The sequence below is a fragment of the Falco rusticolus genome, chromosome 1 (assembly GCF_015220075.1).
Source record: "Falco rusticolus isolate bFalRus1 chromosome 1, bFalRus1.pri, whole genome shotgun sequence".
NCBI classification, from domain to species: domain Eukaryota; kingdom Metazoa; phylum Chordata; class Aves; order Falconiformes; family Falconidae; genus Falco; species Falco rusticolus.
Genome location: NC_051187.1, coordinates 13187164 through 13201637, shown reverse-complemented (window position 1 = coordinate 13201637; position 14474 = coordinate 13187164). Strand labels below are relative to the sequence as shown.

Sequence of the window (14474 nt, the reverse complement as noted above, 5' to 3'; positions counted from 1 at the left end):
ATGTTTAACTGGATCTCCTTTTATGCAACAGAAGTTCATTACCCCTCAGCATTCGCCACATGCTAGAAAACGTCTTTGTAGCACTCTTTTACATTTTTGAAGATTACCATGTCTCTTAAGTCTTTAGACTAAAGTGAGCAGAGGATTCCATTTTTTCCCCGTAGCAGCCATGTTTTTGAAACATCTAATCATCTGCACAGCACTCTTGCTGCATTCCTTCAAACTGATCTGCATCTTTCTTGAAATACCGTGACCAAACCTGACACCTTACCAACACTGATGAGAGCGGAAAGATGACTTTGCATACCTTCCAGATGACATTCCCATTTAGCAATATGACATTGGTGTATTTTACAACGTGACACTGTTAATTTATATTTAGTTCACAAATAACAACATATGTAGATAGTTAATTAAGCAGATCTTCTGTTCTGGTATTTGTGGGCAGAGCACAGGTCAGCAGATACAGCTTGCCTGAACAACCACCAGGCAGGCATGCGGTACCACAATTTTGTTTTGGCACTTCAGCTTTATTTACTAAATGTATCGTTATTTCTGTATTTGCCATACTGTGGAGCAAAAGATTTAGATGCTGAATTAACAAAATATACTCCCTCTTTCTTTTCCATACGGAACTGCTTTAATGAAGGACACTTACCAAGAGGGTAAGGAGCAAAGGTGTTCGGTGAAGACTGTTGCTCTTTGGTCTGCAGGTCAGGTAGGCCGGGAGCCTGGGGATGGGGTGAAAAGCTATCCATGGCTGATTTGCCTGCAGAGGGGTGCAAAGATAGATGTGGAGGGGGCGGCTGCTGCTTCATAAGCAGGGCCTGTGCCAGCTGGCGCTGGTGCTGCTGGATCTGCTGCTGCATGTTATTGATTGTACGTGCAACCTGGCAAGAAAAAGAATCAATAAATGCTCAATTGAACAAAAAGACATTAGACTTCTTGTGCCTTTCTCTACGGTGAAATAACACAATAGATTTCTTTACAAATAAAAATTGACTGTATTAAGGGTTGAAGAGCTTTCCTCCAACAAATGAATGTTGTGAAATAGCTTTATTGCTCTAGCAGTCTTTCCTTTTCAGTACTCAAGCCATGCACTGATTATTGTGTCTAAGGATGCTTTGGCTGCTTTGGTATAATGTAGCACAATCTCTTTAAGCTATTGAAACCGAACACTAATGGTGAGATCGAACTGGCAGGCAAACCTACTTGCTGCTCCTGTTGTCTCATGGGTCCGGAAACATTACGCTGAGCCTGTAACATCTGCTGCTGGATTTGTAAACGTTGGTACGCCTAGGGGACAGAAATGCGAGGTCAGAGGTCCTAACATATACAGTAAGCCAAACAAACTTGCTTGAACTCTGGTACACTATTAAATGAAAAAAACAAACATTGGAGTTTTCTGAAAACAGTCAAGGAAGCAAAAGTAACAATCTTGTTACAAATGTATCTTCTAAGTCCAGTGTTTGGGGTTTTTTTTTGTTTTATCTTAAACTAAAGACATCAATAAAAAATCTGATGAGTAAGTTTGTGAGCATTAAGTGGTTGTTAAAGGAAGGAACCGGTTTTTTTTTTCTGAAAATATTTTCTGTACATTTATATACATATATATTAAAAAACTGTTATATATTATTTAATATATATGTTATATATATTTAAAAAAGCAAAAATGTAAATAGAAGTTTATAACATTATAAAAACAGGATACATACAAACAGTTATTTTTGGCTTGGCCATTTTGAGTTCTGACAACACTTTGTATTTAATCAGTTGTGCTGCTTTATTGCAGAAAAAAGCCACAAATCTAATGTGGTTAACCAGACAGTAATTTATTTTTTTCAAGGTGTTTCTCTGAAACATGTGAATTTAAAACCCAAAGGATTTCTGTTCAAGTAGCTGGGTACTGTTCAATTAGTACCATGGCATGAGGTCAGTGCTGTACTCCTCAAAACTAGGAAACATAAGCAGAAAGAAACAATAGTATCACTGCTGCTAATGAGAGTTTGACTAGCACATTAAGATCAGCAACGAAACTACATTGTCATCCTCAATATTATGTTTAACCCTAGCAAATACTGATTTACTGTTAGCAGTACCTCTTTTTAAAATATTCTTAAGATCTAATTAAATATTTTCATACACACACACATGCATAGAATTTGCAAATACAGCAAAAGTACACAACTTCTAAAAAACAAGTAGTTCTCATCACATGATTGTTTAATATACATTCCATTAATTATAGGAAATTCACCCTACACTTCATTATTTAGCGAGGCAACCAAAGCGAGTTCTCTGGGTAACTCAGGTGACCAGCCCTGCCAAGATTTCTCTCTCATTATGTTGCAACACAAATCTCCCAGCTAGTCAATCAGTTGCATACACTGGCATGTAATACACAGATCAGTGCTGTTTGAAAATATACTATGTTACTCATACCAGTAGAAAGACAACCGATTTCTTAGTTCCACTGATCAGCTGTAAATGATAATTATTTCACAAATAACTATTTATAAAGCCTGAGGCAAAACACATGATTTTGTTTCCTTATGAAGAAACACTACCAAAGAAATCAGCATCTGTTCTAGAGATCTGTCACACCCATTTAAAATTTTAGTTAGCCATTCTCTTATTTTATCTTCAAGCTCTAAATCAGAACTGAAGGCATATTTGCCATGTCTTTTAACTTACCAGCTGCAGCTGATAGAGCTGGTTCAACATCGTCATATGCTGAGGATTATTAATTGGCGAGGTTAACTGTGCAGGGCTGAGACCAATGTTTTTTGCTGCAAACTGCAAAAGCTGTGCTTGAACCTAAGAAAGAGCAGTGTATTAAACATTGTACATTTACTTTTAATGCTGGCAACTGCATAAGCCATTAGTAAGTGTCACAAGGCATCAGCTGGAAAATACTACTAGAACTATCAAAAACTTAACAAGAGGCTCTAATGCAAATCCTAGTAATCATATTCAACCATTCATTTGTAGAAAAAGAGCTGAGAACAAACTCCGCAGCTCTCTACAAACACTACTTTTGCAAAAAGGAACACATGAATGTGCACACACAGATGATGTACAAAATAGACATATGAGACAATCTTACCTGTGTAACATGTTTACAGGCTAGTAAATAAATCAACACAGACACAGCTGGGCAACAGTAGCTGCAAAGCCTCAGGAGCATGACAGAACGCATATGGAGGAGAGTGTGTATGGAAGAGTTCCAGGGAAAGGGAAAACTCACGAGTGGAAGTGTCATCTAACCTGAGGGGATAGAAACTGAGGCACTTGAGCACGAAGACTAGGCTGGGATGAATTAAGAGGTTGCACTGGCGGTTGCTGCGGCTGTTGCATGGTCCTGGCTTGTGCTGCTCCGCTATTGCCAAACATACCCAGATTGCCACTCGGTATCTACAGCAGGACGAGAGAGACATTGGCATTTAAAGACGTCACTCAACATACAACCTGGAAGTTACTTATCTGTGCAGACTTTATCCTCAGTGACTATGACGGGCATGGACAAAGAAACCAGCACATACAGACTACACTGACAGTCAGGTTTAGAATCAGGCATGGCAAGATTGCCATGTACCAAACATCCCAAACCTCTGAATCTTTGTACAGATGCCTGAGCAAAAGGTAGCTGAAGCTGAAGGTGGCTTTTATATAGATGCATGACCCTAGATGGTCACAAGATGAACAATGAAAAGTACTTGCCAAAAATGTTTGTATTTCTGTAGCAAGGGAGAGGAGAATGCAGTCATTAAGCTCAAACCATCGCAATCCTTAAATTAGGAAATTTTATATTTAGTCATTTTACAAAGCTACTGATAATAGACATGGTATTAGTGCAGTCTCCACTTTTGAAAGATATGCTTAATGGGATCTAAGTGCTGGACAAGTATTGCCTTCAGGAACCTAACTTTCAAAGAGCATATGCAACAAAAGCCACCATAGAATGAGAGACAGTTTTTCTGTGTTGCTATTTCTTATCTTTGCCGGAACTTCCAATTTATATGGCAAAAGTAACTTTTTCATAATCAACAGTAGTTTACGGCCTCTCAGTCCTCTGGTGTTTATCCATCTTCCCCTCCACCACTTTTCCTTGTCTTTCCCTTTCACCATGTTCTATGCAGGGGCCAAAACACCCCTCTGGCCGTACTGCTCTACGTGACCAGAGGTACTAGAAGCAGGGTTTCCTTTCACCACCTGTCAAAGCAATGAGCTGTCTTGATACTGACAGCAGGAATAAAAAAGCCCCCATCACTCCTCACCCATCTCATCACTGAATAATTATGCCAGCCAGGAAAGACGAATTAGAGCCATGTCTCTGCCTTAAGAGTCTGTGACAATTAGCAATGCCTCAAAGAAAAAAACCTCACATCAATCAAGGCACAGCTATATCAGGGTTCAGTGGTATAAATCCGTAACGCTACAGTCTCTTTTCAATGGATGCATGTAATTAGCAGGCTAATTACAACTAAGCAGTTGGTTTATGTCCTACAATGTGAAACGCTTACACAGAAGGTAGTTTCTCCGCTGGTGTTTCACATGAACAAAGATGCTGCACACACTTTCAGTTTAAAGCACTGTTTTCCCCAGGGAAGCGATGGGCACTAGCAGCGAGTCCAAGAGATGAAATTCAACTTGGGATCTCCCCCAGCCGCCTTACCTGTCTAGAAGAATTCAAGTTTTGCATGCCCAGCCCTGAGGCAATCCCGCCCAGGGTCTGATTAGGGAGTGCACTGTTTGAAAGGGGGAGCTTCAGGCTTGGTGAAGGCAAAAATGGTGAAGTAGTGGGCTCTTCCACTAGGCCGCCATCCTGATTGGAGAAAGAAAGGGTGAGCTGTGTGCGGCGCCCAGAGGCAGGCAGCGCACAGAGTGTCCCATGGAAATATAAAAGAGCATGGATGAGCAAAAAAATTTAAAAAAAAAAGGTATGGATAACAAGGAATGAAAAGTATGGAGGGAAGGGAGAAGAAAGAGAGAAATAGGATTAAGGTACTGTTTTTCTTTACTTCGTTGCACTTAATCCACAAACGCACAATCACCCTCACCCACCTCTCCAAAAGGAAAGGAGGGATTCTAGCAACTGATTGCAGAGCTATCATGTGGCCATCGCCGCCTTCCCCCTTAGATTTTCTCCTCTCTTCTCCACCAGAGTGAAAGGTGGAAAGGGAAGAGGCCCAGCACATTTCAGGGAAGTCCGTTAGTCTGGTAAAGTCTCCAGAGCAGAGCACAGACAGACAACATGCTGCTTTTGCTAACCCAGCACCTGGGAAAGGCCAGGTCAGCTTATTTGACGCCAGTCTGTATTTGGTTCCACATTATAGCTCTGCTCTTAAAAACACATTTTTGCATTAATCCCCTTTCCTAACTGAGACATATGAGCCTCCTTTAATATTCACATAGTGCTGAGTTATTATTACCCACTATGAAACATTACGCTCTTAACGTACCCGATGAACACAAAAACACTTACAACCAATAATGACAGTGCTGTCTATATAGCCTTCCTAGGAAAGCGATTAAGGTGCTGCCTGAACATCCCCCAGGAGGAGGCAGATTTTAGGAAGACATAAGGATCCCCCTCCAATAACTGGGCTGTAAGGAACCATGGCTTAACATAGATACGATGCACAGAAGGCAGCCCCCATGGGAGGCAAACAGTAAGTCAGAAAATAAAATAAATCATATAATCCCCAATCAAACAGGTAGATATCTAGCTAGTATTACAGTGGGGTACCAAGTTCTATCTCAAACTGCTTTGATGTCTGGGAAGCCTGCGGCTAGCATGATCAAATAACACTGTGTACAAAGTAGAGCTCCAAAACCAGGCAGAGTGAAAAATCTTTAATTTGCAATGTGCTGGACTGGTGTTTTTCAGGCAATATATTCATTGCAAAGAAAGGGTTTTAAATAGGTGAGGAGCTAGGTTATTTCAGCCAATAAAGTCAATCCTCGAGAAGATTGTGAGATACTGATAAACCATCTCTGTTAAAAAAGCAGCACGGTCTGCTAACCAGATACCCAAACAAATGACCTAACGCAGCAAGCACGCTTGGTAAATTTTATGTTCTAAGTTAATCCTGAAAAATGCATTTTCAACAGCTCTCCTTTGATGCAAAGAAAAAGTTTCTTTGCTATCAGGCAAAGTGACACTTGACATGCTATCTGACTATCCTGAGGGGGACACTGAAATTTTCTAATGATATCCCCAAGGCCTTGCAGCTCAAGATATTTTACATTCTGCTGGACATCAGTCACACTCCACAAACAACTGCAGCTTGCATGACAGTAACAGGTTCAAGGATTTCTCCTCAGATCACAGACATATGTTTACAATTCTACCCTTCCCCCTTTAAAGTGAAAATAATTTCAAGCTTCGTGCGTGCTCTCTCCTTCAGATGCCATTATTTCCTATGTGAACAGACTTATTGACCATGAAAGACCAACACAATCCCTCCCTGCCCCAAAATTTATTCCAGTCTTGTCTCACTGACTTTTTTTTTTTTTTTTCTCATTTTGGAAATAGGCAGTGCAAGGGACAGTGGAGGACAAGCCACACTGAAGACTCAGACAACTAATTTCCAGAAGAGGCGGGCTAATGCTGCCAGGCCACCTTCACAAGTGTGTTCCTTGGCTGAACTGCAGCAAATGTCTTTTGTAGCAAGTTGATATCACATTGTTCACCTTCACTTTGATCTATTTTTTTTTTTTTTTTAATTTGAACTTCTCCTAAGGTGCCCACTGTGCTGCATAGATCTGTGCTCTAGAAGTGGAACTAAAAGCAATTCATTCAACAAAGTATTTTAGTCTGTCAACAGAAAGTACTCATCAGTCATTCTCAACCTCGACCAGGTGGTACCTTTACTGCTTACAATGGTTTGTGACCCATTATTTTTCAGGCTCCTTTCTGTAATAATTATTTCCTGAAGAACAGTCTTTTCTACCTAACCTTTCCTCTTCAGTGATTTTCTTACAAATTTATGTTACATTTCTCCCTCAGGTTAATCAATTAAACAAGCCCCCTACACATCTGAATCATCAAAAACATGCTCGATCCAGCACTGCTTTTAACTTTTTTGAAGCAACTTGACACAACTGTAAAATCCTACCAGTAGTAGTATTTCCTTCTACAGTTACCCAATGCAAAGCACCAGACTGGTGCGCAACAGTGCATTACTTCTAGACATTTGGAAGTCTTTCACAATAGTCTCATGTACCAAACATGACAGAATGGAAGCAGCCTTACTCAAAGATTTTTTAGCCTTGTGAGATATGGACAATTTAGCAGAGGATTTCTGGGCACTTTGGCAGTCACCTGCCAACAACTGCCACATCATGAATCAAAATGTCCCAACAGACAGATGTGAGAGTGATGGATTTGCCAGAGGCCTTTCTATAAAGTCTGCTACAGAAGCAGTTAGTAGAAAATACTTATTAATAACTTCTTAAAACAGGAAAAACACTCTTCTGAAAGAGGAAGTATTAAAATCTCACCTCAAAGTAAGTTCTCTTCAAATCTGACAGGAGTTAGTACAGGCAAAAGAAACTCGCAGGAAATGCAATACTTAAAACCATAGACAATATTTTTATTTTGAAAACATGGGAATATGAAAGAGGTTTCAAAATTTTGATTTTGATTTGGCTCATAGGAAGCAGAGATGGAGGAAAGAAGAATTTTAAAGTGAACCTTAAAATTCTAGTGATGGTCATCACCTAATTGCAAGGCCTATGAAAGCATAGTGATAAAAAAAACCCCATTCGTTATGGCAAAGAAAAAACAATTACACTCACCAGAGACAACTGGGATCAGAATGTGAAGGATAAGTTTGAAAAAGCCCAACATACAGTACATTCCAATTAGAAACCAGGAAAATGCCTAGTCAGAATGTTTTTTGGAAGAATGTGACTGCAGCCAACAGGCATCAAGGCTTGTAGACCTGAATTTCTCAACAGTAGAAAGGAAGAGCTGATCAGTGAATAAGAGTAGTGAGAAGGAGACTTAACTTGCAAGGTGAGCATTTCACAGTCTCCTACATGCTTAATAATTTGGGGGAAAGTTTGGAAGCAGCATGAGGGCAAAGGAAGATGGGACTCTGCTGGCAGTATGGGAGAAGGCATAAAAAACCCAAAGATGGAGAAGAGCAGGAGGGAAAACGAGTCTGCTGTGGAACTGACAGAACCTTCAGAGAAGGAAAAGCTGAGCCAGTGCCAAAGCAGGCTGATGTTACTTCTCTTCAGAGACCTGACCTGACTTTTGATCACATACGTCTAATACAATGGTCAGGAGTTAAAACACTTGCATCTGACTATGCTAAAAAACTAAGTGATGCCTCTGTGTGGTTCAAGATTTTCCAAGTTCCAAGGTGGTCAGTGCAGATCGGCAAACCACCATGTTTTTCTTCAGAGCTTAGAAGATCACTCGACAGGCGCAGTGAGAATACGCACCAGACTTGATCCCCAGTACTCAGGTGTGGTACCCAACCAAATCCCTACACTTTTCAAGAAAAGTTCCTTTGAAGCATTCCTGGCTTATTTCTGGTATTTTTAAGGACACTTCAAGGAAAAAATCTTACATGCTTTTCTTACAAATCTGGTGGCTCCAGAAGACATCAGGTAACATCTTCAAGCAAACCTGATACCTAAGTACAGCATGCTCGCCACCAAGTATAAGATAATGTGGTTGAGATCACGTATCAGGGTACTGCTAGGCTGGATCTTTATTTCCTCGAAGCCATTGGATTTTCGCCCTTCTCCTTTTATGGTGCTACAGGGCAAGATAACATCCTGAAAAATAATAAATTCACAAAGCACTGAGTGCCAAAGATTGACTCAGTGTAACACAGAATGAAGAGTATCGGAGCAAGTGTTGAGGAGCAAGTGAAAGCAAACATTCAAAGGTGAAGCTTAGTTGCGCAGAGCGCTACTAATCCAGAGAGAACAGGGAATTCAGTAGGTTCAGAAGCAAATGTCAGGGCTGGAAATTCTCTCTCCTCAAATACATAAGGTTAAAAAAAATAAGTAAGTGCTGGCTTTACCTGTCAGAGAAAATGCAGGAGAAAACTCATGGGAATCTCAGCTCAGGTGAGCTGAGAGAATCAGCTGCGGAAGAGTGGCAGCAGTGAGCACACTAACCCATCCTACAATTTCAGGAAGAGGAAGCTCACATAACTTACTGATGACTCAAAGCCAAGCAAAATGATAACGACTTGTTATAAGACAATAAGTAAAATAGGGAACATCGGCTGGAGCGCTTTGGGCAGCTGTGCTGAGAGCCTGTTAACCAACCAAGGGTGACCTGAGCAGGAAGAAGACAGCTCCAGGCTCGTGCTCTGAAATAGTACCTCAAAGGGCAAAAAAAGTTTTGGATAAGAGGAGTTGCTCTAGTAGCATGAGCCATAAATCTGGAAAGAATTTCTTCGGAAAAAGCTATCTATTATTAGACTAGAAACTATATTTAATTCACTTCACAAGTTGCTCAACATTCTGATAAACTAACAAATATCTAGATTAGGATTACTCCCTTTGTTAATAACAAAGTCACTGTGATAGATTATTCCCAGGCTGACAGCTTTTACTTGCTGTATGAATATTAATGACTTTAGTACTGCCTTCTCAATAGTTGTGGTTAACATGTTTCCATAGTTATGCATCATGCTGCACATAATGCACCTCTCTGGCAGTAATTTTACTGCTCAAGATACAGTTACCCTAGAAAAGACAAGGTGAACTGGCACACATGTATGGATTTTGTGATCTTCATCAGGAAAGAGATCTTTCAATTAACATATTCATTAAAGTTTGCCATAAGCATACCAATTTGCCATAGTTAAGAATGAACTTTACAAGACAGGAAGAGAAAAAGAAGGAAGGAGAGCCAGGCTGAGCCTTACATTGCAGAAAATACATCATCAGTTTGGTTTGGTTTAGGGAGCAACAAACATAATGGATACCACATCACTTCGATATAAATAGACAGCCCAGAAAGAACAAATGTTATTATCCCGCCAAAAGCAGAAAAGCAGTTTTCCAGTATATAATCTTTGTGGGAAACTGGCACGACATTAGACTACAATGCACTGTGGCAGAAGTTGAACTATCACAAAAAATTTTGATATGTAAGAACATAAATAAAGAAAATTTTATCTAGATGCCAATTTTTCCTTATTAATATAAATACTCCATACTTATGTACGACGCATTTGTCATGAGTCAAATTAACTTTACAGTTTGCATCGTACCAGCACTAAATTTCAGCATGCTTTTTAGACTGTATGAAAGCAGAAATAGTAATAGTTGCATTAAAAGGTGAGTATTTATCAGATGTCCTAGCACAGCGCCATGCTCATTTCCTAGCGCAACACCTGGGAACCCATCACAACACAAGCCATAACTTTAAGGATAATGCTATAGTTAAGAATGTAAGAGAACACAGGGTGGAGGGACTGGAAAGATAACCATTATTCAGAGTTGAGAAACTTTTTAAAAACAGAGCCTGTAAACAGCTTATGTAAAAGGAATTGGATTCAGCAGTTTCTGAAAACTACCAATTTCTGCATTCAGAAACCACCATCTACCCCCCATCCTTATGAACATTTTAAATAAACCGTAGAATAACGAATGGTACCAAAGATTGTTCTTTCCTTATTAAAAAAATTTCGGGGGGATTTCAAAGTGATTTGGCAGGTCTCTTTGTAAGACTTTCTGTCAGGTTGCAAATCTTGTTTCCTACCGAGGATCTGGCTGCGCTTTTCCCTATACTTTTTTTTTAGCCACTTTGAATCTTGAACACCATGTACTTCTGGAGCTTTCTCTTCAGTCATTAAACGGTGCTGGTAAATTTATCATACGTGATCGCAGAAAAGGAAGCTCATCGGAGAAGCTTTTTATGATTGTGCATGTCTGCTCTTTGACTTAAAAATACCTCAGCTCCTCAGTCCTATTTAAGTAGTGAACTTTCACCGAAATCTAGATAGAAGGAGCTCAAAACTGAAACAGGAATTAGGAGCCTAATTCTTGAAGATTTTGGCCTTGGTCCTGCCTGATCGCTAATGTGGGCAAGGACTCTTACAGAGTGAAAGGTTTTCCGTGCTCCGTTTCTTTGTTTTTCCCGTTTCTAGTTCCATTGCATTACTGATTCTTTAGTTTTCAAGTGTAACACTGGGGATAATTGTTGCTTATTTCTAGGTGGAAATTACATCACCGGTCCTTTCCACAAGGATGAAATTCCCCACAAGATTAAAAAAAGAGAAGAAAAGGAATAAAACACGGTACATAATTATCTATCACATTTCTCTCTACAGCTTTCTAAACAGACAGTGGAAACTACAATATTTCTATACTGTGCACAGTTTTGACCTGTAAACCCCATACATATTTCTGAACTTACCTTGTCAAGGAAGGTGGGGCGGTCCATGGAAGACTCTTTGGAGATCGGTGGTGGGCGGCAGCCAAGGGGTTTGGTGACCATTCCATTATAGTCGGTCACTCCCATTCCACGCTTGTCCATTTCCACCTTCTTTTCCAGCAGAGCACCTTCACAGAACGGGGAAATATATTGAAAAAAGTGACGCAAAGACAGTGAATTTGCCAACAGTAGTTCAGAGAAGTAGATCTTGCTTGCAAAAGCAAAAGGAAGAAAATAAATATTGTCCGATTGATCTGGATAAGATCAAACTCTCAGAATCATGAATGGTTCCTGTGTGGCTTTAAAGAAACAAATAATTAGTTACACAGATACTTACTCATGGCCTGATCGAGATTCATATTGTTGCTCTTCAAGGCCTCTTCCGCTGGCTCTCTCTGTCAAAAAAGACAAATCGTGTTAAGAGAAAAAGTAATCGCGCTTACATGATTTCAAAACAAACTGAGAAAACATGCATTTCTCTTAAGTACTGAATTTAATATTTACTCAGCAGCACAAACAGTGTCTGGGCACATCTTTTTCTGCTTTTAGCAATTCCCACGATTCAGTTAGTTTCAGTTTGTCAACTAAGTGCCAGTTCTACAAGACCAAATCAGATTGTTCCATTTAAATGTCTTCCTGTTTTCTGTGGACAACTTAAGTATGACTAAGACATGCTTTTCTCTAAAGAAGCCCCAGCTATACTCCAATTTCATCTGTTTAGTAAGAAAAGGGGAATAAGAGTGGAATTATTACTGAAGTTCACAGTAACGCCTGTTGTTATGAAACTCTGAACTTCAAAAGATCTATAAAGGTCATCATGCTAACCGTATCATTGAGCAATCCCAGAGAGCACCTTACTAGCTTATGGCCGATTTCTGAAATTAAGAGTAATGTCTAAATGCCGGTAACAGAACTCCTTCCTGGCCTGAGGAGGAAACTGAAGACACTTTTTGTAGCTACAGTCTAAAACACCAAAAGTCAGAACAGAACTACAGGCTACAAAAGCTAAGCCACAGGTGCCAGCTATGAACACTACTCACAGGGAAGCCCATGTCTGTGAGCTGTTTTATCAGACGGTTCATGATCCAGGCCTCATCTTGCTTGCTAGATGTCTTCATGCCCTTAGTAAATAAATGGGAGATTCCATTAATGGGCTGGTTCCCATACTCACACTAGTGAGTAAAATACATGGTGAGTTTTTCGTGTTAATAATACATGCTACTGAAAGATGGATTAGTACGTTAATTTAGAAAGTATTGAAGAACCCTCCGATCAATGTAACTACAATTCTCTTCCCCCACAAAGTGTACAAATTTTATCTCAGCTGAATAGGTGTTCAGTGTACTATTTAGTATTTGATTTGCTGACCACTGAATTAAAACCACCTTTGAAATTACGTATTTCATTTTAAACCTTGGCAGAAAAACATAATCAAATATAAAGGTTTCTGAAATAGTACAACACTTCCTGAAAAACATTCCCAAAACCAAGTTTGCAACCTTGAAGTTAAGAATGTTACTCAGTGTATTTTCTTAAAAACAAACAAGAGCGTCTAGATAAACACCTTTAAAAGATCTCTGTGCAGCTTTTCTATCACAAAATCCTTAAGAAGTCTCTTCCTTTCAGTTCTCCAGAAAGTACCAAGGGACAAGCGTGGATTTGTTTTGGGCTGCGGACAGTACAAGAAACAACCATACTTGATCAAATCACTGGCCTAACTGTTGGCTAATGGAATAACAAACAAACTGGCTAAATGCATTCCCAATTCCTTTAAATTACAGACTGGCCTTGTCCTGAAATAGAGACTGTGCAACAGAAAGCTTCCTAACATCATTCTCTATGTTCTCGGTTGAGTGTGGCATTAAAACAAGTTTGCTTTGTTCTCATACCAGTACACACCTTACAATTATCTGTCTGTTCCTCGATAATAGGAAATAGGCATTTTATGTCGAACCATTTCACCACAAACTACTATTTGCTTTTCCACCACCACGGAAAGTGTCTGAACGCCCCCTTAACACCTCTTCTGTTAACACATTATCATTTCTTCAGAATACATGGAAGTTTATAGAACTTAGAGAAAACAAAAGCAACAACAACAAAATTCCCAAAGCACCTGACATGCTTGAATTCAAAGATCTCCCATTTACCGCTGGAAACCAGGTAGGCTGTACTTGAACCACTGTAGTGGCAAGCTGTGTTAGCGTTCAGGTGTCAGGGGTCTGTTTTAAGAGGTCAGATGTAAAGCAACAGAAAATTTGCGACAGCTTAATTCTAGAAATGTTATACTAATTCCACTCTTTTCTAGAGAGTATCTTTGTCTTACCTTTTGAAGTCCTTTCTTCGGGGCGTTCCCCCAGGAATTACAGGAGGAGCTGCTCTCTTGTGAAGCAGTATTATTCCACATATCTCCTTCTTCATCTTCCCACTGACTAGTACTGAGATTCACTTCATCCCCACCACCGCCCCAGCCTTCTTGCATAGATTTTGAAGCTGGAGGAGGGAAAGCAAAGAGGAAGAAAAAACCCCTTTATTCAATTTCCTGCAAATTTCACAGAAATATCCTTTTATACCATATCCAGTATGCGAACATTGGATTATTTTCAAGAGATACAGAGGTTCATCAAGTAGCTCAATCGGCATTAAATTATAAGGATGCCTTCCTTGAAGTGAGCAAAAAAGAAAAAGTTCTTTAAATACTTTACAGAAGAAAAAGCTCAGCAGCAGCAAGTCTTGCTTTTTTCTGAACAAGTAAGTTCTGTGGTCATGGTCATTCCAGTCTCCTAGGAACAAGGAACCAACAGTACTGACCACACACTTAAGTGCTATTTTGTTTTCAATGAATCGCACCATTTTAGCTGCCACATTCTTCCGATGAACAAAACCAAATTTTGAGGTTATTAATGGTCAGAAACTCACTCTCATCTCAGAACTATGGAATCTGAAAGGAGCATGTGGGCTGCAGGGAATACTTTACATTCAGTGACAAGGTTGTGTCACATCGCTCCGTTTTATTCTTTTTACTGTTTAAAGCTGGGATTGCTCACCTTAAGAACTC

At 39.7% G+C, this 14474-nt stretch overlaps 1 protein-coding gene across 14 annotated transcripts in view; it reads right to left on the bottom strand.

Annotated features, from left to right (window-relative positions):
* The window catches only part of TNRC6C (trinucleotide repeat containing adaptor 6C), a 110315-nt gene that overhangs the window by 14790 nt on the left and 81051 nt on the right, over window positions 1-14474 (bottom strand). For 4 of the 14 annotated variants that reach the window (XM_037410380.1, XM_037410341.1, XM_037410350.1 and 1 more), the window contains 10 exons: window positions 13743-13909; window positions 12981-13085; window positions 12457-12537; window positions 11754-11811; window positions 11399-11544; window positions 4676-4849; window positions 3268-3414; window positions 2695-2817; window positions 1213-1296; window positions 659-890 (listed from right to left, as the gene is read on the bottom strand). In XM_037410380.1, coding sequence (XP_037266277.1) covers window positions 659-890; window positions 1213-1296; window positions 2695-2817; window positions 3268-3414; window positions 4676-4849; window positions 11399-11544; window positions 11754-11811; window positions 12457-12537; window positions 12981-13085; window positions 13743-13909 — 1317 coding nt within the window. The remainder of the gene's footprint in view (window positions 1-658; window positions 891-1212; window positions 1297-2694; window positions 2818-3267; window positions 3415-4675; window positions 4850-11398; window positions 11545-11753; window positions 11812-12456; window positions 12538-12980; window positions 13086-13742; window positions 13910-14474) is intronic. The other 10 variants (XM_037410413.1, XM_037410422.1, XM_037410386.1 and 7 more) reach the window with 5 other exon arrangements.